Raw genomic sequence first — 24,278 nt, forward strand, 5'->3', positions numbered from 1 at the left:
TTTTAATTTTAAATCTGGTGAAGCTTTAGTATAGATGGCCTAATAGGATCAGTGCTGCACACTGCTACAAAGCCCAAATTATTTTCCAGTCAAGATACAGATAAACATGATTAGTAATTTGAATGCTTAAAACGGTTGGTAGGGTGATTTTAACCAATCATCAAGCTTTTACTCTCCCCAGGATGACACAGGGGTAGAAAAGTCGTTTCAGATCCATGATTTGTTCATCTTTATGAACGTGAGTCTGTCTACATTATCAGTGGAGAGCCGCGTGCGCTTATCTGTCAGCACACCACCAGCAGCGCTGAACACACGTTCAGACAGAACGCTGGCTGCGGGGCATGACAAGATCTCCAAGGCGTAAGTGGCTAGCTCCGGCCATTTATCCAGATTGGAAGCCCAAAAAGAGCAAGGGTCCAGTGACACAGTCGTGGCTTCAATGTTTACTTGGAGATACTCCTGTACCATCGTCTCTAGGCGTTGACTATGTGTCAGACTTCTTGTCTCCTGTGGCCTTGCAAAGGATGGGCTAAAAAAGTGGTGAAATGATTCCGCAAAATTGATGTTACCAGCAGATACTGTGCTTCTGTTACGGTTTGAGTGCTGAACACTTGACGGTCCCACGGTTGGCAAGTTGGAACTGTGAGATTCACTACGTGCACCACTGGTATTTTGTGGAAAAGCACATGTAAGATTCTGCAACAGTCTCTGCTGATACTCCTGCATGCGTGCATCCCTTTCTATGGCAGGAATAATTTCTGCAAATTTACTTTTGTACCGGGGATCTAACAGTGTGGCAACCCAGTAGTCAGGATTATTTCTAATTCTCACAATTCGAGGGTCATGTTGCAGGTAGTGCAGCAAGAAGGCACTCATGTGTGTTGCGCATCCAGGAGCACCAAGTCCCTGTTGTGTTGGTGGCGAGGTAACAATCATGCTTCCTTCCTCTGTCCTCTCCCCCCAACCTCGCACAACAGAAATGTGATCAAGGTCTCCCTCATCTGATGAGTCTTCCATCAGTTCGTCCTCCACTTCTTCCTGGGCTCCTGCACCTTCCTCACTAGTTTGGCTGCTACCATGCGCCCTGGTAAAACCATCTCCCCCACCCTCACATGCCTGCCGCCTTGGTGCTGCCGACCGTCTGGACCTTGCAGATGTTAGCCCTTCCGCATACAACTCCTCCTCCTCTACTTCCTCCACCTCCTCTTGTGCCACCACCTGACTTCGAATTCTGTTTAACATGTGCTCCAGCATGTAAATCACCGGAATAGTCATGCTGATAATGGCATCGTCAGCACTAAACATCTTCGTCGCCATTTCAAAACTGTGCAGAAGGGTGCATAGGTCCCTGATCTGAGACCACTCCTCCAGCGTGATTTGCCCCACCTCTGAATCTCGTTGGCCCAGGCTATACGTCAGAACGTATTGCACCAGGGCTTGTCGGTGCTGCCACAGTCGCTGCAACATGTGCAGAGTTGAATTCCACCGGGTAGGCACATCGCATTTTAGCCGGTGAAGTGGCAGGCCCAACGACTTCTGTAGAGATGTAAGTCGCTGAGCTGCGGGATGCGAACGGCGGAAGTGAGCACACAGCGACCGTGCCCTCTGCAGAAGGCCATCTAGTCTGGGATAGTGGGCTAAAAATTGCTGGACAACCAGGTTCAACACGTGAGCCATACAAGGCACGTGTGTGACATTGCCCCGGCGAAGGGCCGCACCCAGGTTTGCAGCATTGTCGCACACGGCCTTCCCTGGTTTCAGGTCCAGTGGAGACAACCATTCATGAAATTGGTTCTCCAGAGCTGACCACAACTCCTCAGCTGTGTGACTCACATTTCCCAGACATTTCAATGTAAAAACCGCCTGATGACGTTGAGCCCTACTGCCAGCATAGTAAGGAGGTGTGCAGGATCCCTTCTGCGCAGTTAGAAAGCTTGTGGCATGACCAGACAGGCTTTGGGTGCAGGTGGAAGACCGAGAGGAGGTTGAGGAGGCAGAAGCAGTGGAGGAACTTTGACATAAAGAGGATTGACGCACAACTCGTGGGGACGGCAAGACTTGGACAGCAGCCCCTTGTCCTGCTGTCACCATAGTTACCCAGTGCCCAGTCAGCGACATGTAACGCCCCTGTCCATGCCTACTCGTCCAAGTGTCTGTGGTGAAATGCACCCTGTCACACACAGAGTTTCTCAAAGAAGCGGTGATGTTGTGTGCGACATGCTGGTGGAGCGCAGGCACACCTTTCTTTGAGAAGTAGTGCCGACTGGGCATCTGGTACTGGGGCACTGCGACGGACATAAGGTCTCGAAAATCCTCTGTGTCCACCAGGTGGAAAGGCAGCATTTCTGTAGCCAAGAGCTTGCAGATGGTGAAATTCAACCTCTTAGCTTTCTCATGGCTAGGAGGAAATGGTCTTTTACTTGTCCACATCTGAGGGACCGAGGGCTGGCTATTGTGCTTAGACGGGGTTGATAAGGGTGTCCCCGGCAAACTGCCGGTCTGTGAGGAAGATGCAGGCGGACATGTTAGGTTGCCTTGATCCAAAGGTGGTGCTATCGATGTCGAACAGCGCTCAACACCAGCTGGTGTTACCACCTCCAAAGAAAATGATGACCTGCCAATCACGCTGGCTGTTGCGGGTAAAGAGGTGGCAGGTCTGCGCCCCAAAACAGGTGTGACTGCTGTCCCCCCAGTCACAGAGGATGAAGAGGCCGCGGATGCACAAGATATGGCAGACGGTGATTGGCCCGGCCGGCTAGGCCGCATTGTAGCACACTGAGCTTCCCACTGCAACTTATGCTTCATGTCCATGTGCCGGTTCATGCATGAAGTACTCAAACTATGTATTTTTTGGCCTCTACTTAGCTTTTGCTGACAAATGTTACAGATAACACGAGTTGGGTCATCTTTATCGATCTGAAAAAATGCCCAGGCTATGCAAGGCTTAGCACCCATGCGACCTGAAGAGCCACCACGACTTGTGGTGAGAGGCAGAGTTGTGTTTGAGGATGCAGTTGTTGACGTGCTTCCAGTACTACGTCTCTGTCCAGGAAGGCGCAACCTGACCTCGTCGTCACTAGCATCTTCCTCCACCTCCTCTGCTGACCTCATCTCTTGGCTGACTGTGGGTTGACAGTAAGTGGGATCTCCGACCTCATCATCATCACCCTGTGCGTTATCACACCCGTCGTCCTCAGAGCCAACCTGTTCCTGCCCTGACAAAAAACTAAAGTTGTCGCTCCAATCAGGTATTTGAGTCTTATCATCGTCTTCCTCATTGTCTCCACCAACAGGAGTTACAGTTTGGGAATGAGGGTCTACATTATGGTCAGAACCTTCTGCGTCTGGTCCTGGATCCGACTCATAAAGATTCTGGGCATCAGTGCAGATCATTTCCTCGTCTGGATTCACAGAAGCGCTGGAGTCGACCTCTGATTCCCAGGCTATAGTATGAGTAAACAGCTCTGCAGACTCAACCATCTGTTCTACCTCATACTCAGACGGGCAGCTGGAGATTTGGGAGGTGTGAGGAAGCAAGTGCGATTTGGGTGACACCTTTGAGGACTGGAGTATTTGTGATGTTGAAGTTGATGTGGAGGAGAGCCCACTTAAAGGAGCACTTGATATCCGTTGAAGCACCTGCTGTTTTTGTGCCTCATCTGGAATTTGTAGCGATTGGCGTGGCCGTAAGAAAGGGATCTTATCACATTGTCCGCTAAAAGAAGTAGACATTTTAGTTTGGCTGGAAGATGGTCTTTCTTCTGCAGATGTTACTGTTGCTTTAACACCTACCCCACGGACACAACCTTTTTTCCCCTTCCCAACACGCCTATTCCCCTTTCCACCAGCAGCAGGCCTTTTTCCACTCATTTTGGTGGTTAACTAATTCACAACTCTGGAGTTGTTTGCACAAAAAAACAATGGATGGTAACCGAGCAGAGCTGAGTGGCCAAACTGTGGTATTAGGCCAAAACTATTGGCTGGGTTAGATGCAGAAAAAAATTATTTTGAATTTGCAACCTGATGGAGGTCAGTATAGATGGACTAATACAAATAGTCCCACACACTGCTAGAAGCCCAAATATTTTTTCAGAGGTACTGTAGATGCAGATAAAAATTATTTTTAATTTGCAACCTGATGGAGGTCAGTATAGATGGACTAATAGACCAAGTCCCACACACTGCTAGAAGCCCAAATATTTTTTCAGAGCTAGATGCAGAAAAAAATTATTTTTAATTTGCAACCTGATGGAGGTCAGTATAGATGGACTAATAGACCAAGTCCCACACACCGCTAGAAGCCCAACTATTTTTTCAGAGCTAGATGCAGAAAAAAATTATATTCAATTTGCAACCTGCTGGAGGTCAGTATAGAAGGACTAATAGAACAAGTCCCACACACTGCTAGAAGCCCAAATATTTTTTCAGAGCTAGATGCAGAAAAAAATTATTTTTAATTTGCAACCTGATGGAGGTCAGTATAGATGGACTAATAGATCAAGTCCCACACACCGCTAGAAGCCCAAATATTTTTTCAGAGCTAGATGCAGAAAAAAAATATTTTTAATTTGCAACCTGATGGAGGTCAGTATAGATGGACTAATAGACCAAGTCCCACACACTGCTAGAAGCCCAAATATTTTTTCAGAGCTAGATGCAGAAAAAAATTATTTTTAATTTGCAACCTGATGGAGGTCAGTATAGATGGACTAATAGACCAAGTCCCACACACCGCTAGAAGCCCAAATATTTTTTCAGAGCTAGATGCAGAAAAAAATTATTTTTAATTTGCAACCTGATGGAGGTCAGTATAGATGGACTAATAGACCAAGTCCCACACACTGCTAGAAGCCCAAATATTTTTTCAGAGCTAGATGCAGAAAAAAAATATTTTTAATTTGCAACCTGATGGAGGTCAGTATAGATGGACTAATAGACCAAGTCCCACACACCGCTAGAAGCCCAACTATTTTTTCAGAGCTAGATGCAGAAAAAAATTATATTCAATTTGCAACCTGCTGGAGGTCAGTATAGAAGGACTAATAGAACAAGTCCCACACACTGCTAGAAGCCCAAATATTTTTTCAGAGCTAAATGAAGAAAAAAATTATTTTTAATTTGCAACCTGATGGAGGTCAGTATAGATGGACTAATAGACCAAGTCCCACACACTGCTAGAAGCCCAAATATTTTTTCAGAGCTAGATGCAGAAAAAAATTATTTTTAATTTGCAACCTGATGGAGGTCAGTATAGATGGACTAATAGACCAAGTCCCACACACTGCTAGAAGCCCAAATATTTTTTCAGAGCTAGATGCAGAAAAAAATTATTTTTAATTTGCAATCTGATGGAGGTCAGTATAGATGGACTAATAGACCAAGTCCCACACACTGCTAGAAGCCCAAATATTTTTTCAGAGCTAGATGCAGAAAAAAATTATTTTTAATTTGCAACCTGATGGAGGTCAGTATAGATGGACTAATAGACCAAGTCCCACACACCGCTAGAAGCCCAACTATTTTTTCAGAGCTAGATGCAGAAAAAAATTATATTCAATTTGCAACCTGCTGGAGGTCAGTATAGAAGGACTAATAGAACAAGTCCCACACACTGCTAGAAGCCCAAATATTTTTTCAGAGCTAAATGAAGAAAAAAATTATTTTTAATTTGCAACCTGATGGAGGTCAGTATAGATGGACTAATAGACCAAGTCCCACACACTGCTAGAAGCCCAAATATTTTTTCAGAGCTAGATGCAGAAAAAAATTATATTCAGTTTGCAACCTGATGGAGGTCAGTATAGATGGACTAATAGAATGATGCTATGCCCAAAAGATTTTACTTCACTAGGTGCAGTAAAAAAATTGGTATTCTATACACAGGTGTTATATCTTGCAACACAGATAGGCTACTCCACTGACTAACACACTCTGCAATAGGCCAAAAAGGATTAGCTTTGCTAGATTCAGCCAAATGCTGTGAAAAAAACTTGCACAGCACTGGCACAGACCTGCCTGGCAAAAACTGATAGGAACTCATGTAACCTAGTCCTGAAAAGGACTCCAATTACAATTAGTCTTTACTCCCACAACCTATCTATTTAAGAGCACAGACCTCCCTGATAAAAGTCGTAGGAAATGCTGTAACCTAGTCCTTAAAAGGACTGCAATCACAACTATTCCCTACTCCCAAGCTATCTGTATATTTGTGCGAAAATTGGCTTGAAATTAACAAGGTATAGCGCACACAGCAACAGCGGTGCCGTCTAACACGCAGCTGCAGCAGTGAGAAAATGGTGGCGACGGGGAAAATGGCTTGGTCTTATAGGGCAAGGACATGTGACATACACTGCCAATGACACATGCCCTTGCTTGTGTGAAAAAAAGCACTTCGCTCCGTGTGTGCGCTGCTGATAGGCTGACAGATTGCACCTCCCCACTGTAAATGCGGGAAAGAGAAAAAAAAATGGAGATCTTCATTGTTCCTGCAGAGATCCATCCCCTGCTCCTCCCCCCACCCCGCTGTACACTCAAACTGCGTATTAACATTAATTTTCATCATTACTGAGAAAAAATCCAGTTATGATTTTGGTGCACGAACAGTTATCGAACATAACCTCGAACAGCCGAATTTTTCTCAAATTGTTTGTGTTCGCCGAACGGCTCGAACACCGCCCAAAACAGCTCGAATTTGAGATTGGCGAACAGTTCGAGTAGAACAACGCTCATCTCTAGTGATCGGTGAAAATCACACTTCTAAAATCCAAATCCATTGGCAGAATTTAGGGGTCCCTATATAGTTGAGTACAGAGAAGGAAATCGATTGAAGAGAGTGCAATGCATATCTGCTGCTTTCCTCATTAAAGTCTTTTGGAGTCCCAAAAGCAGCCAAGCTCTTTTGATCGCTAATTGTAACAACCCATACAATAATTTACTACAGTATTAATGCAGATTAGTGAACAGTGGAAAAATTAAAATGATGAAAAATTAATAGTGAATTACATCCAATATATAATATACATTATAATTCAACAAATAAAACTTTAAAGGGGAAATCCAGTCAAAATTCTTCTTCTGTAAACTATGACCATATAACTTACAAATATGTATCTGATTTTTGTCAGGATTTCGCATATCCTTCCACGCACATTAATTTTGTTAAATAGCGATACATTGCTAAATGTTACACTAAATAAATGGAAAGGGGAAACAAAACAGTAAAACAGGGTCAGGGAGGTGAACAATACTATCATACCTAGGTCCGCACAAGGAATTCCCAATAAATATACTAATCTATTCTAACTCACGATATCAGACTAAATCAATAGTAAAAAATCCAACTTAAATCATTCAATTCAGATCATTTGTAATATTCTATAAAGACTTTCCAAACAATACTTAAATTCATATAAGAAATTAGCTACAATAATCTAAGGGAGGGCCATAAGAGTAAAATAAAAACATATTTCTTCTTGAATCTAGTCAGTGGAAACTGGCACCACAGGGTGAAAGAGGAAGTTACTATGCACAATCTAGCTTTTTAGCAGTAGAAAACTTCTCCTGGAGAGAAGATACAGAAGAGTAAAGGGTCATGAGATACTAGAATAAAATGAAGAGATGGGATAAGCTACTCTGATTTACTTTGCCCTACCCACTGTTCCACTGACTTGCATTCAGCACTTTGGAAGAAGAAGTGAAGGGTTGTAGGAAAAGGAGCTCTGAGTCAGTACTACTTTCTATGTATCCTGACCTGAAACTTGCTATCACCATGCATGGCAAGGTAAATCCTGAAGATCAGAAACTAGACAAACTGTGCTCCTGATCTGTGACCCTATCCTCCTTTAAATTGGTGGTCCAATGAACAAAGTACATTTTAATTAATAGATCTTGGAATAAAAATAAGTTACACAATTGGATAAGTTAAAAAGAAATGTTCCTGTGCTGAGATAATCTTATAAATGTTCCCCTGCTGTGTATTGTGTAATGGCTGTGTCTGACCGTACAGGAACATGGTCTGATCATACCACACCACATCTCCTGGGCAGGGAGGAAGAAAAAGAATATACAGACATTACAGCAGGGGATCACAGCTGATTCTTTCTGTGAGGTAAAGCATTTCCCTGCCTGTTTTTAAGCAATCTTTGACTTCAAAGAAAGAATCAGCTGTGATCCCCTGCTGTAGTGTCTATATACTCTTTTCCTTCCTCCCCTGCCCAGGAGCTGTGGTATGATTAGACCATATTTCTGCACGGTCAGACACAGCCATTACACAGCACATAGCAGGGGCACATTTATAAGATTATCTCAGCACAGGAACATTTTTTTCAAACACATTTAATTGTGAAAGTTATTATTTATTCAAAGATCTACTGATTAAAATTTTGACTAAAATTAAATTTGGCATGCAAAATTATTCAACCCCTTGACATTTTTTGTGTTTTGCTACCTCACAACCTGGAATTTCACTGTTTTTTTAGGATTTGCATCAGTTCATGTAAAGATCATGCCTACAACTGGGAACATTTGATTTTCTTTTTACTGTGAAGCAAGCAACAAATAGGACAAAATAACTGAAATATAACTTCAGTGTGTATAACTATTCACCCCCCTACAGTCAGTACTTTGTAGAGCCTCCTCTTTTTATTGTGAAGCAAACAACAAATAGGTAAAATAACTGAAAACTTCAGTGTGCATAACTATTCACCCCCCTAAAGTCAGCACTTCATAGAGCCTCCTTTTCTGGCTATTACAGCTGCAAGTCGCTTTGAATAAGTCTCTATGAGCTTTCTACATGTTGCCACTGGGATTTTTGCCCATTCCTCAAGGCAAAACTGCTCCAGCTCTTCCAAGTTTGATGGTTTCCTATGGTGAACAGCAATCTTCAAGTCTAACCACAGATTTTCAATTGGATTAAGGTCTGGGCTTTGACTAGGCCACTCCAAAACATTTACACATTTCCCCTTAAACCACTCGAGTGTTACTATAGCAGTATGCTTTGGGTTATTGTCTTGTTGGAAAGTGAACCTCCGTCCCAGTCTCAAATCACTGACAGACTGAAACAGGTTTTGCTCAAGAATATCCCTGTATTTCGCATCATGCATCTTCCCCTCAACTCGGACCATTCCCTTTCCCTGCTGCTGAAAAACATCCCACAGCATTATGCTGCCACCACCAAGTTTCACTATGGATGGTGTTCTTGGGGTGATGACAAGCTGTGTTGGTTTTGCGCCAAACATAGTGTTTACCTTGATGGCCAAAAACTTCGATTTTGGTCTCATCTGACCACAGCACCTGCCTCTATACATTTGGGGAGTCTCCCACATGTCTTTTGGGAAACTCAAAACCAGCCTTACAATTTTTGTGTGTAAGTAAACAATTTTTTCTGCCCACTTTTCCATAAAGGCTACCTCTATGGAGTGTACGGCTTATTGTGGTCGTATGGACAGATACTCCAGTTTCTGCTTGGGAACACTGCACCACCTACAGGGTTACCTTTTGGTCTCTGTGCTGCCTCTCTGATTAATGCCCTCCTTGCCCTGGCTGAGAGTTTTGGTGGGCGGCCCTCTCTTGGCAGGTTTGTTGTGATACCATGTTCTTTTCATTTGATGATAATGGATTTGATGGTGCTCTGCGGGATCATCAGAGATTGGGATATTTTTTTATAACCCAACACTGAGTTGTACTTCCAAACAACTTTGTCCCTGATTTGTTTGGAGATCTCCTTGGTCTTCATGGTGTTGTTTGGTTAGTGGTGCCTCTGGCTTAATGGTGTTGTAGCCTCTGTGGCCTTTCAGAAAAGGTGTGATTATACGGCCACTTAGATTGCACACAGGTGGACTTCCTTTGACTAAGCATATGACTTATGAAGGTAATTGCTTGCACCAGAAATGTTTAGGGGCTTTATCGCAAAAGGGGTGAATAAATATGCACATAACAATTTTTCAGTTATTTGATCCCATAAATTTAATTTATGCCTCTATTTTTCTCACTTCACTTCACCAACTTAGACTATTTAGTGATGATGCATCACACACAAATCGGATTACAAAAATATTTAAACACAGGTAGTAATGTAACAAAATAAAAAGCCAAAGGGGGTGAATATGTTTGCAAACCCCTGTAGATACTAATATGGGAAATTTCTAACTACTATATACCCGTTTTTCAGAGCAGTTACTTTTGAGAACTGAACAGTTAGCATCATTAAATATATCACACCAGCTATTTCATACTTAAGATACACACTAGACTCATTTCGGCCAAACTTGCTAATATCAGTAGGATTGGCCAACCGTTTAAGGTGCATAGGGTCTCCCGACTCTCCCTTGACAGATAATGTCAGGGAAGATAAAGATTTGGCCAAGTGAATATCAATTGCTGATTCTTTTGTTCACACTCGAGATAAGCCTTGACAGAAAAGTATGGCAGTGAATCTCTCATAGTAAACACAAGTGAGCTCAGCCAAGCGTTCCTGTTTATGGGGTAGGCAGGAGAGATAGCTGTCGGCCATAAACTAATAATGCGTATGGGGGCTTTTGCTGGCATCAAAGAAAATTATGGCTGAGATATACTGTAAACCTAGTTTGACAGAGGGACCAGAAGAGTATTGATCAGAAGGCTTAATAGGTAAGTATTGTCTGTTTCGTTATTTTAACACATAAGCAGCAGCCATTATATAATACCTGTACAACTCTCTTAACCATTTCAATCATTATATGACTATTAATGTATCACAGTCCATGAGGAAAAGATATACTGCAGCGTGCTCTTCTACACACTGACTGAAGCAGTCTACATGGGGGCCATACCACAAACCGCAAGCAGTGCTCCTGTCCTGTTCCTATTCTACCACTGTATCCTTTCAGACACCTGGCCTCTTCAGTTTATCTCATTCTGATTTAAAAAAATAAATAAAATAAAACTTGTTGATTTTAAATGTTAGCTTTATTATTATTACTAAATATGTGCTTGTATGAATTAAATGTCAACGGTGCAGTATTTTGTTATAATTGGTGATGGTCAGTATGGGGTTGGGAGGTGGGTGGAACAACTAAAGTACTCAACAGCAGCACTCAATGTCAGGTAGCAGCTGAAAAAGCAAAAAAGATTTTACGGTGTATAAAAAAAGAGATAAAATCCCGTGATCCCAATGTACTGTTACCCCTCCATAAATCTCTTGTAAGGCCACATCTAGAATATTGGGATCCATTTTTGGGCTCCACATTTTAAAAAGGATATTCGAAAGTTAAAGTCAATTCAAAAACGGGCAACTAGATTATTACAAGGGATGGAAGGCCTCTCATATGATGAGAAGTTGAAAAATTGGGTTTGTTTAGCTTAGAAAAAAAGATATCTCAGAGGAGATCTCATACAGCATGCATAAATATATATGTGGACAATACAAAGGACTGGCACATGACTTATTCCTTCCAAAGACTTTACAAAGGACCAGAAGAAATTCTTGTGGAGAAATACCAATTTTGGCATCCAAATAGGAAAGGTTTCTTTACAGTTAGAGCAGTCAGGCTGTGGAATGCCCTAGCACAAGAGGTAGTAATAAGAGTTACTATATTAGTATTTAAAAAATGGGCTGGATGCTTTTCTCACAACAAATGGCATTGTGGGTTATAAACAATCTAGCGATGGAGAATGTATAATTGGTGGAGAAATAGTGAATTTTCATGGAATTGTGTCTATTTTCATCCTATATAACTATGTAAGTTTTGCAGCATAGCCCAGAAACTTATATCTATGCCTCCGTGAGAAGGAATACAAAGTGTTAGGTATTTGCCTGTGTATGAAACTTATTGGGGCACTGTAGTGGGAGCTTTTATAGATTTGGTATCCTCACATTACTGTAGTGTCAGAACACACACATATACCCTGTGCTTAAAGTGGCATGTAAAAGTTTGGGCACCCCTGGTCAAAATTACTGTTATTGTGAACAGTTAGGCAAGTTGAAAATGATCTCTAAAAGGGCTAAAGTTAAATAAGATACATTTCCTTTGTATTTTAGGCAAAAAAATAAATATTGTCATTTTTTACATTTTAAAAATTACAAAAAAGGAAAATGGGACAATTGAAAAGTTTGGGCATCCTTGGAGATTTGTGTGCTCAGACAACTTTGACTAAGGTTTCAGACATTAATAAGACTGTTAGGGTTATGGCTTGGTTTGGCTGCAACACAACCCCAAAGCATGATTGATCCCCCCAAGCTTAATGGTTGAGGAGATGTTCTTTTCCTGAAATCATGTGCCCTTTTTTCTCCACATATACATTTGATCTTTGTTGCCAAAGAGTTCTATTTCAACCTCATCAGTCCACAGGATTTGTTTCCAAAATGCACAAGGCTTGTTTAGATGTTGTTTTGCATACTTCTGATGCTGAATTTTATGGTGAGGATGCAGGAAAGGTTTTCTTCTGATGACTCTTCCATGAAGGCCATATTTGTGCAGGTGTCTTTAAACAGTAGAACAATGTACCACAACTCCAGAGTCTGCTAAATCTTTGTGAAGGTCTTTGGCAGTCAAGCAAGGATTCAGATTTGCCTCTCTAGCAATCCTACGAGAAGCTCTCACTGAAATATTGCTTGGTCTTCCAGACCTTATCTTGACCTCCACTGTTCCAGTTAACTGTCATTTCTTAATTACATTTTGAACTGAGGAATCGGCAACTTAAAAACGCTTTGCTATCTTCTTATAGCCTTCTTCTACTTTGCGGGCATTCACCATTTTCATTTTCAGAGTGTTAGGCAGCTGCTTAGAATAATCCATGGCTGCTGGTTTTAGGCACAAGGCTTGGAGGAGTTTGGGATTTTTTAAAGCTGGGAAATTTGCATCACCTGGCCTTTCCTAAGGATGATAGTGAACAAGCCATAACCCTAACGGGCTAATTAAGGTCTGAAACCTTGGTCAAAGTTATCTGAGCACACAAATCTCCAAGGGTGGCCAAACTTTTGTATTGGTCCATTTTCCTGTTTGTAATTTTTAAAATGTAAAAAATGACAATATTTTTTAATGTCTAAAATACAAAGGAAATGTGTCATCTTTAACTTTAGCTCTTTTAGAGATCATTTCATCTTCAACTTGCTTAACTGTTCACAATAACAGTAATTTTGACCAGGGGTGCCCAAACTTTTACATGCCACTGTATACAGTGGGTATGGAAAGTATTCAGACCCCTTTAAATTTTTCACTCTTTGTTTCATTGCAGCCATTTGGTAAATTCTAAAAAGTTCATTTTTTTTCTCATTAAAGTACACTCTGCATCCCATCTTGACTGAAAAAAAAACAGAAATGAAGAATTTTTTGCAAATTTATTAAAACAAGAAAAACTGAAATATCACTTGGTCATAAGTATTCAGACACTTTGCTTAAACAGTCATATTTAAGTCACATGCTGTCCATTTCCTTGTGATCCTGCTTGAGATGGTTCTACTCATTCATTGGAGTCCAGCTGTGTTTAATTCAACTGATAGAACTTGATTTGGAAAGGCACACACACCTGTCTATATAAGACCTCTCAGCTCACAGTGCATGTCAGATCAAATGAGAATCATGAGATCAAAGGAACTGCCCAAGGAGCTCAGAGACAGAATTGTGGCAAGGCACAGATCCGGCCAAGGTTACAAAATAATTTTTGCAGTACTCCAGGTTCATAATCCTTAAATGGAAGAAGTTTGGGACCACCAGAAGTCTTCCTAGACCAGGCCGTCCAGCAAAACTGAGAAATCGTGGGAGAAGAGCCTTGGTGAGCGAGGTAAAGAAGAACCCAAAGATCACTGTGGCTGAGCTCCAGAGATGCAGTAGGGAGATGGGAGAAAGTTCCACAAAGTCAACTATCACTGCAGCCCTCCACCAGTCAGACCTTTATGGCACAGTGGCCCGACGGAAGCCTCTCCTCAGTGCAAGACACATGAAAGCCCACATATAGTTTGCTCAAAAACACATGGACTCCCAAACTATGAAAAATAAGATTCTCTGGTCTGATGAGACGAAGATAGAACTTTTTGGTGATAATTCTAAGCGGTATGTGTGGAGAAAACCAGGCACTGCTCATCACCTGCCCAATACAATCCCAACAGTGAAACAAGGTGGTGGCAGCATCATGCTATGGGGGTGTTTTTCAGCTGCAGGGACAGGACGAGTGGTTGCAATTGAAGGAAACATGAATGCCGCCAAGTACAGAGATATCCTGGATGAAAACCTCTTCCAGAGCGCTCTGGACCTCAGACTTGGCCGAAGGTTCAACTTCCAACAAGACAATGACCCTAAGCACACAGCTAAAATAACAAAGGAGTGGCTTCAGAACAACTCTGTGACCATTCTTGACTGGCTCAGCCAGAGCCCTGACCTAAACCCAATTGAGCATCTCTGGAGAGACCTGAAAATGGCTGTCCATCAACGTTCACCATCCAACCTGACGGAACTGGAGAGGATCTGCAAGGAAGAATGGCAGAGGATCCCCAAATCCAGGTGTGAAAAACTTGTTGCATCATTCCCAAGAAGACTCATGGCTGTACTAGCACAAAAGGGTGCTTCTACTCAATACTGAGCAAAGGGTCTGAATACTTATGACCATGTGATATTTCAGTTTTTCTTTTTTATTAAATTTGCAAAAATGTCTACATTTCTGTTTTTTTTCAGTCAAGATGGGGTGCAGAGTGTACTTTAATGAGAAAAAAAATGAACTTTTTAGAATTTACCAAATGGCTGCAATGAAACAAAGAGTGAAAAATTTAAAGGGGTCTGAATACTTTCTGTACCCACTGTATGGCCATTTTTCATCTATGTAACCCCTCTATACATAGTTCCTAGCAGAATATAGCAAAGACACATGTTGTGTATGTGTGTTAATGGCTATAATGGCTATTTGACATGCCATCCATGCTTCAATGTAATGTGCGGCCCAAGGAATAAGTCAAGGGTCATATTTTGGGTCAAAAGTTGAACAGACACTGTTCTAGACAGTGGATGCCTCAATTAAATTCACAGTCTTAGAATATTTGGACTTATCCCTATATTGACCTTGATTGTATAATATGGTATACTATATTGATGCAGAGAAAGTAGGTCTTTGCAACAGCAATTTGTACCACCCCACTATCTCACCCACACCCGCCAGTAAAAAGGAACAACTACAATAGGAGAAAGGGCTCTGTTGCTAGGACCAAGGGTTCTGTTGCTAGGACCAAGGGCTCTGTTGCTAGGACCAAGGGCTCTGTTGCTAAGAGCAGAATCTAACCTATTGCTCAAAATTCCATTCTCTCTGCATTCCATATATGAATCATTTCGGCTCCAATGCGTGATGTTGGACTACATTGCATTGAAACATGACTATATTGCAGGAGGCCAGTGAGTAGTGCAACAAAACTATCTTCTATGCTACTCACATTCTACTTTCCACAACTTTCTCTTTATAAAGGATACATTAAAGCTTTAGTCCACTTTGTCATAAAATAAATGTTTTTTTGTAATCTCAAATCACCCTATAACTACAGTAACTCTCAACTTTGACTGTAAGCTTACCAACTTGCCTTTCCCATAGTGTTTGTTTTTTTTAGTTTTTGTTTTTCTTCTAGCAATTATTTGTTGTTTCTTTAGCTTTTGCTTTTTCAGTCCTGTCATCCTGGTCATAGTTTGTTATATTTTTTTTCAGTTAAAATTGCTTAGAAGGTACAGAAAAATTCCTGCAGTCACCACTAGGTGGAACTTAAGAGTTCACTTTTTTACGTGTATGTAGTATGCTCGTAGCTCCCTCTAGTGGTAACCATAGGCAGCCACTATTATCTCATTTATCTGTGGGTACTTTGGGTTCTGAACCAAAAAAGCTTCTTCACATGCTATAAAGGTATATCAAGATTTTTTTTCAGTAAACAATTTTGGAAATAGTTAGATTGAAAAAAAAAAAAGTGGTGTCCAAAGGTAGGAATATACTTTAAGGCTTTAAGACGATGATAACAACCAAATACTGGGGATTTACAAATTACCAATTCATGTCACTGGATTCGATTGTAACTGCATGGTATCAATTTTTAAATACAGAATATTTTTATATGCAGAAGGGACAATGATACAATATTTTCTTTTTTTTTATTCTTTTGTGTGGATGATATGGGCTGTAAATACATCAGCATGTTTCTGTGGTTCATCAGATTAGCAATGCAACAGAATAAAGAACAACGATAATTAACTGTATACCTAGTAATTGCGGTCCTATGTGATACGTTTGTTAATCCATCATAAATCCTTTGCAGTGTAAATTAATTATGAGCTAGCCATTAATATATAATATGAAATATATAGCAATTATACTTCACCCAACAGACTTCATATAACCAGATAGCATTAGAATCTCCGGTATACAAGCAGCAATGATTATGCAGGTAGTTGGAACCTGTGTCCCTTGTGTACTATATATGCCTGAGCAGCACTGACATGTATGCACTGCTAATTTAATGGCACATACATACAGGAGGCAATGCAGTTGACAGATTGATGGGATTTACAGCTATTCCAGATATAAAGGAAGGTCTAGACCTTAGATACCAGAACATCCATTCACAATATTACCTTCTCAGGGGCAGAGAACTGCAGATGATTTACATCCAAGGGTGTGATCAGCGGCACCGTCTGAAATCCATCTTCACCAGAGGGATCCTTACTGGTTTTGTCACTCAGATTACTCCCCAGCTTCACCATTCTTTATTCCTCTGCTTTCAGACCTGGAGAATGAAGAGATTAATATATAACAACATACCTGTGAAATGAATGGAGACGGGCAGAACAAATCACAAAGCTAAAAGGATGCCAAGAGCATTTTATGCATTGTGCCTTATGGGAACATTCAGAGCCTATATGTTGTATTAGCAATCAGCAGATGTACATCTATGTGTATCTGCCTATGTGTATGTGCAGGCATTCTATCACTGTGCAGCCAGGGAGTGTCTCGATACAAAGCTAGCTAACAATGACATGCTGGTTAATAGTAGGTACCAATACTCACAGTAAAACGCCTTTCTTCTATATCTAAGACCAGGCTTGAGGAGGAAGGTGCAGTGAGCCCTGTCTGTGGTGCTGATGCAGACAATGCTCCTAGAACGGCGGCTTCTATAAGCTACTAGAGGGGAATAAGGTGCCTATTGCAGTACATGCTTCCTGCGGCACTCAGACTGGAGCTGTTGTACTAGTCACCTGTACACTGGCGCCATCTGGTGTTCAAAAAGAAGAACTGCAAGAGTTTATTTAAACCACTACATACACAAAACCTTTGAACCAGCAACGCCCCCTACAGGGAAAACAGGAGCATTATTTATTTGTATTTCCTTCATCTTTTCTAGAAAGTGTTATTGTGGGATAACAAGTATAAATGATGACTATGGAACATAGAATAAAGTTTTTGGTCATGTAGATTGAGGGCACGATAAGAAATATGTGAAATGTTTCCTTGGAGATGTAATTAATACCTATACAGAGGCATTGAGGATTTCACAGATGAAAGGCAACATAGACAGCTACAGACTCGAGGAGGTAGGGTAATTTGCCAGAGTTCAGACTGGCAATGAGAGAGGATTACTAGAGGAATGGGAGAGGAAGAATATTCAAAAAATATTCGTCCAGAAGGATTAAAAATTTCCGAAAACAGATCTACCTAAAAAATCAATAGGAATGGATGGATACACAGATATATGCAATGTAATTTGTAGCTTTTTGCACTACCTAGCTGCATAGAATTCAGAGCTCAGTTTTAGAGAAATCCAGCTCCATCTACATAGATATGAAGACTTATTGAGAAATTAAAGGGGTTGTCTATTAAAAACAAATTCTTACCAGTCTGCAGGATAGATGATAACTTGCTGATCAGTGGGTATCCAACTGCTGAGACCGTTACCGCTTGGGAGATCACAGAATTTTTATCACTGATGGGGAACATTTATCCCTGTTACAGCATGGAGCGACAGGTCAGATGCCCGACCGCTGCTCCATAAATTCTCTGAGCCTGCAGGAAAAAGCCGAGAGGAGCGCTCGGCAGCCTCATAGGTAATGAATAGAGTACAAGTAGAGTATGTGTACTACCGCTCCATTCTCCCAATGTAACCCAAAGGTGTCACAAATCAACAAGTTATCACCTATCATAGCTGCAGTCACAATCTTGTATACACTTTTTATACCTTTTAGAACTATTTTGCCCCATTATTTAATTATACTTATTACATATATTTGCACTTCATGCCTTGTCCTAGAAACTGTAGCATTTCTTACTGGCAATGGGATGTGTGTTTTCTTCCTGGGTTACATAGGGGTTTTCACTTAAAGGCTATGTGCCCACGATGCAGAAATGCTCCGGATTTTTCCTGAGCGTTTCTGCATCTCCCTGGCAGAAAAAACGCATGCGGATTGTACATGTGGATTGTACATGCGGATTGTACATGCGGATTGTACATGCGGATTGTACATGCGTTTTCCTGCCAAGGACATGCGGATGTGAAGCGTTCTTCACTTGCATTTCCGCATGCGGGTTGTCAAGCGCTTTCCAAGCGATTTTAGCATCACTTGGAAAGTGCTTGAAGACTCGGTCACACTATATAAATCCATGCAAACGCATGGATTTATATAGTGTGACCGAGAGAATGTCAAAAAATAAAAAAATAAATGTATACTTACCTTCCGATGGCCCCCGCAGTCTTGATTCCCTCCATCCAGGCTGCCAGCAGCGGTAGAGTGAAGGACCTGCCGAAGTCAGCGTCGCGTGACCCGTCACATGACTCTGACGTCAGCGCAGGTCCTTCATTCCATTGCAAGGAGGAGCGCAGCGCGGGCCGCCAGAAGGTAAGTATATATTTATTTTTTATTTTATTCTTTTTTTTTACAGTTTTCTATGGTACCCGGGTCCGGAGGAGAGTCTCCTCTTCTCTAGACCTGGGTACCATCCGCACATTAGAACGCATGGAATGCGCATCTACTTATGCAGTGATGCGTAATCCATGCAATCTAATGCAAGTCAATGGCGGCGAAAACACAGCACTTCGGCAAAATAATTGTTAGTGCTGCATTTTTTTCCGCAATGATAATCCGCAGCGGAAATTTCCACAGCATTGGCACAGCACATGCGGATTATCATTGGGGAGCATGGCAGACCTTCTACCAAGCGTTTTTTAAGCGTTTCTGCAGCGCTTTTGCCGCTGCGGAAATGCTTAAAAAACGCATCGTGGGCACACAGCCTTAGGGAAGCTATCACCACATTTGACCTATCTAAACTGTTATTATGGGCTTACAGGTTATAGAATGCTGAAAAGAATCATCCCTGTATGTCTCATATCAGATGCCCTGTTGTTAAGAAATCATCTTTTATCACTTTATGTAAATGACCTCTTTATGTAAATAACACTGCTTGGAAGATAACTCTACCTCCAGAGCTTATTTTAAATGAAGGGGAGTTACCAGTGTGAGACATGTAACTAACACCGAACAGGAAAAAATAAATTTGCATTCTTGAAAACATTTTTTTTTGCTTCTCTCTGAGCTCTGCTTGTCACGATTCCTCCCCTCAGTGTGTCATGGTCGCAGTGAGTGACAGCTCAGTCATCCAATCGGGTGCAGGGGCATGCTGAGATGTCAGTGTGTTGATAGACAGCTCAGTCGTTCAATCTAGTGTAGGGGTGTACTGAGCTGTCGGTACTTTGATTGACAGCTCGGCCGTCCAATTTGAGACTGGGAGGTGCTGAGCTTCTGGCAGGTGCTCCCTGTTTTTAATAATTACCTTGCTACATTAGCTGAGCTCTCAGTCCCAGGTCTCTGTCAGTCGTAGCATTTGCTCTGTGGTGCTGTTTGCCTGGTATTTTGTGCTCTGTTCATTAATCTTTTGCTCCCTGACTTTGGACCTCGTTCTGACCATCCGTTTTCTCTACCTCTTTGCTCTGAACCGCTTTTCTAATGGTATTCTGACTTCAGACTGTGACCTCCCTCATGACTTTTACGTGAGAAGAGACTAGCGTTGCAATACGATTGGCCGTATACTTTTTTTTCAGCCAGTTTGTACACTCTGTGATTAGGTGATGAATCTCACCCATATGCTCCAGGATCTGGCCAGAGAAGCTAGAATCCTCACAGTCCCAGCTGCAGGGTCAGTTTTCTAGTACCATGGGTGCTTCTCAAAGCTCTCCGCTACCGACTGTCTGTATCCTCTGACATGCAGTTTGTAAAGATGTGCGGTTGTGGGTTGTAAATAATCACCTAGGCAGGTTAACGATGCAACAATATTTTATTAATCACATCCATGGTAATGCAGCAATTCCAAGTAAATGGCCAAAATACAGTTCTCTCAGTCCTTAATCTCAACCTGGGATCAGTAGTTCCACTTGCTTTGTATCAGGCCATACTCACTGTCTCCCAACTTTTGGTTGGCCCACAGATTTTGTATCTCCTGTCAGTATAGTCTGTTGCCACAGTCCACGATCCTCTAGATGACAGATAAAACAATGGAAGCACAGATATCCAGTAGCAACAGTCCTAGAATAAAGTTGATATCCAATGACATATCCACAACTGTAGTACGTTTATCCAGCCCAGTTGATAACTGATCTCCAACACTCCATAAGCCATCCACCCATCAGCTCCACGTCCACAGCCATCAGTTCTATCCCTCCAGTGTCCTTCCATCCACTCCTCCACATCCCTGGGGTCAGCCCCCTCCCAGCACAGAAGTGATCACTAGAGATGAGCGGTGTTCGACTAGAACTGTTCGCCAATCTCAGATTTGAGCTGTTTTAGGCGGTGTTCGAGTCGTTCGACGAACGCGAACGATTTGCAAAAAATTCGGCTGCTCGAGGTTATGTTCAATAACTGTTCGTGCACCAAAAGCGTAACTGGATTTTTTAACATCATGCAGGGATTGTCTGCCACTCACTGTAATGTCACAGCCATGGTGGTTGTGGCATTACAGTGGTTGCCCAAATCGATGGGAACAGTGCTCAGAGTAAAACATGAAAAGCCGGCAATTCAGTAGCGGCATACACCGGTACCCGACAATTTAGAACAGAAAGAATAGAGCATCACACATAGATTAGATAGAAACATGTCAGTCACATATATAAGAAGTACAGTGACAGTGTTGGTTACTGTACTTGTCATTTAGTGTTAAAGGATTTATTTAAAAAAATAATAGTGTTTTCATGCACAGTCTCTTTAAAAAAGCCGGCCGGCAATTCAGCATCTGTACCCGACAATTTAGAACAGAAAGAATAGAGCATCATACATAGATTAGATAGATACAAACATGTCAGTCACATATATAATAAGTACAGTGATAGTGTTGATTACTGTACTTGTCATTTAGTGTTAAAATAAAGGATTTATTAAAAAAAAAATTGGCGTGGGTTCCCCGTAATTTTAGTCTCTAGCGGAGGTTAAGCAGATGGCTGGGGCAGATGTTTGAAGCCTGGGAAGGGGGTAATACCCACGGAGCTTCACAGGCTACTAACATCAGCCCCCAGCTGAATACCTAGCCTTTACTAGCTATTAAAATGGGGGACCCCCAAAAAAATGACGTGTGGTCCCCTCTATTTTAATAGCTAGCAAAGGCTAGGCAGACAGCTGGGGGCTGATATTAATAGCCCAGGAAGGGTGCCATGAATATTGACCCCTCCCAGGCTAGAAACACCAGCCGGCAGCCGCCCCAGAAATGGCGCATCCATAGGATGCGCCAATTCTGGCACTTAGCCTCGCTCTTCCCACTGCCCTGTAGCGGTGGCAGTGGGGTAATAGGGCTGGGGTTGATGTCAGCTTATAATGCCAGCTGACATCAAGCCCAGTTTAGTAATGGAGAGGCGTGTATAAGACAACCCCATTACTAACCCCATAGTCAAAGTTAAAAAAAAAACACAAACACCCAGAATAAAGTCCTTTAATTGAAATAAACACACAATTCTTTAGTGTTCTAAATTAAACCATACTTACCATCAAGCCCATTCCAGCTGAAGCCAATGTCTTCTGCAATAAAAGTAAAATAATAAACCAACATCATCCTTACCTTTCCATGGTTCCCAGGACGGCTCCAGCTCTGCTACATCGAGATGACAGGTTGAAATTCATGAAATAATTTAAAAAAAATTGACGTGGGGCTTCGCCCTATTTTTGTGTCCAGCCAGGTACAGCAGGCAGGAACGGGCTGCCCCCAACCACCAGCTGCCTATTTGTTCCTGGCCGGACACAACAATATAGGGAAGCCCTTTTTTTTTAATTATTTCATGAATTTCATGAAATAATTTTAAAAAAAAATACGTGGGGCTTCGCCCTATTTTTGTATCCAGCCAGGTACGACTAGGCAGCTGGGGGCTGGAATCCGCAGCGCAGGGAGGCCCAAGCTTTCTACCCCCCGCTGCAAATTGCAGTCTGCAGCCACCCCAGAAAATAGCGCGTTCATAGAAGCGCCATCTTCTGGCGCTGTACCCAACTCATCCAGGGCCCTGGTGCGGTGGCTCACTGGATAATAAAGGGGTTAGGGCCAGCGTGGTATTATCAGCTGGCCCTAAGCCTGAAAATTCATGGGGTCACGCCAATATTAGACATGACCGCCATGAATTTCTAGTAAAGTATTTAAAAAAAACACAACACCCAGAATAAAGTCCTTTAATTGAAATAAACACACAATTTTTTAATGTTCTAAATTAAACCATACTTACCATCACGCCCATTCCAGCTGAAGCCAATGATCTCCTGCAATAAAATTAAAATAATAAACCAACATCATCCTTACCTTTCCATGGTTCCCAGGACAGCTCCAGCTCTGCTACATTCACATGACAGGCTGGATCGCAGCCGAAAGCTGCCATCCAGCTTGCCATGCCGCAGACACTGAGAAGCGCAGGCATGCTTGCGTTTCTCAGTGTCTGGCTGTGACGGCATCCAGATGAGCCGAGTTCATGTCCAATTAACTCAGCTCACCTCATGCACGTCACTGACAGCGTGGGAAAATTCTTCTGCGCTTGCCGTGAGCACAGGAGAATTCTCTCACACTCACCGCATGCGCAGGAGAATTCTCCCACGCTGTCAGTGACGAGCATGAGGTGAGCTGAGTTCATTGGACATGAACTCGGCTCATCTGGATGCTGTCATAGCCAGACACTGAGGAGCACAAGCATGCCTGCGCTTCTCAGGGTCTGCGGCATGGCAAGCTGTATGGCAGCTTTCTGCTGCGATCCAGCCTGTCATCTCGATGTAGCAGAGCTGGAGCCGTCCTGGGAACCATGGAAAGGTAAGGATGATGTTGGTTTATTATTTTACTTTTATTGCAGGAGATCGTTGGCTTCAGCTGGAATGGGCGTGATGGTAAGTATGGTTTAATTTAGAACAATAAAGAATTGTGTGTTTATTTCAATTAAAGGACTTTATTCAGGGTGTTGGTGTTTTTTTTTACTTTGACTATGGGGTTAGTAATGGGGGTGTCTTATAGATGCCTCTCCATTACTAACCTGGGCTTGCTGTCAGCTGGCATTATAAGCTGACATCAACCCCAGCCCTATTACCCCACTGCCACCGCTACAGGGCAGTGGGAAGAGCGAGGCTAAGTGCCAGAATTGGCGCATCCTATGGATGCACCATTTCTGGGGCGGCTGACAGCTGGTGTTTCTAGCCTGGGAGGAGGTCAATATTCATGGCACCCTTCCTGGGCTATTAATATCAGCCCCCAGCTGTCTGCCTAGCCTTTGCTAGTTATTAAAATAGGGGGGACCCCACATCGTTTTTTGGGGGGTCCCCCATTTTAATAGCTAGTAAAGGCTAGGTATTCAGCTGGGGGCTGATATTAGTAGCCTGGGAAGCTCCATGGGTATTACCCCCTTCCCAGGCTTCAAACATCTGCCCCAGCCATCTGCTTAACCTCCGTTAGAGACTAAAATTACGGGGAACCCACGCCAATTTTTTTTTAATAAATCCTTTATTTTAACACTAAATGACAAGTACAGTAATCAACACTATCACTGTACTTATTATATATGTGACTGACATGTTTCTATCTATCTAATCTATGTGTGATGCTCTATTCTTTCTGTTCTAAATTGTCGGGTACCGATGCTGAATTGCCGGCCGGCTTTTTTAAAGAGAGTGTCTTCTGAGCAGTTTGTTAGAAAACACCTTCAAAGGTGTCCAAAGCTATGTATTTTTATTTGCCTGCCATTGGTTTTAACAGTGTTCGACAGTGTTCTAAGGTGTTCGACGAACAGTTCCATGAACATCCCAGTGTTCGATAAACCGAACCGAACACTACGGGGGTGGCTCCACAGT

General features: G+C 42.2%; 1 protein-coding gene across 1 annotated transcript in view; it reads right to left on the reverse strand.

The window, feature by feature from the left end:
- NSG2 (neuronal vesicle trafficking associated 2) overlaps positions 1-17,189 on the reverse strand; it is a 191,885-nt gene extending 174,696 nt beyond the window's left edge. Inside the window, exons 1-2 of the mRNA XM_073651298.1 lie at positions 17,005-17,189; positions 16,572-16,723 (exon numbers count right to left, since the gene is read on the reverse strand). Of these exons, the coding sequence (XP_073507399.1) occupies positions 16,572-16,700 (129 nt within the window). The 5' untranslated portion in view covers positions 16,701-16,723; positions 17,005-17,189. The remainder of the gene's footprint in view (positions 1-16,571; positions 16,724-17,004) is intronic.
- Between the last annotated feature and the right edge of the window lie 7,089 nt (positions 17,190-24,278).

The sequence above is a fragment of the Phyllobates terribilis genome, unplaced genomic scaffold (assembly GCF_046119375.1).
Source record: "Phyllobates terribilis strain yellow unplaced genomic scaffold, ASM4611937v1 Scaffold_11__3_contigs__length_659146591, whole genome shotgun sequence".
Taxonomy (NCBI): Eukaryota; Metazoa; Chordata; class Amphibia; order Anura; family Dendrobatidae; genus Phyllobates; species Phyllobates terribilis.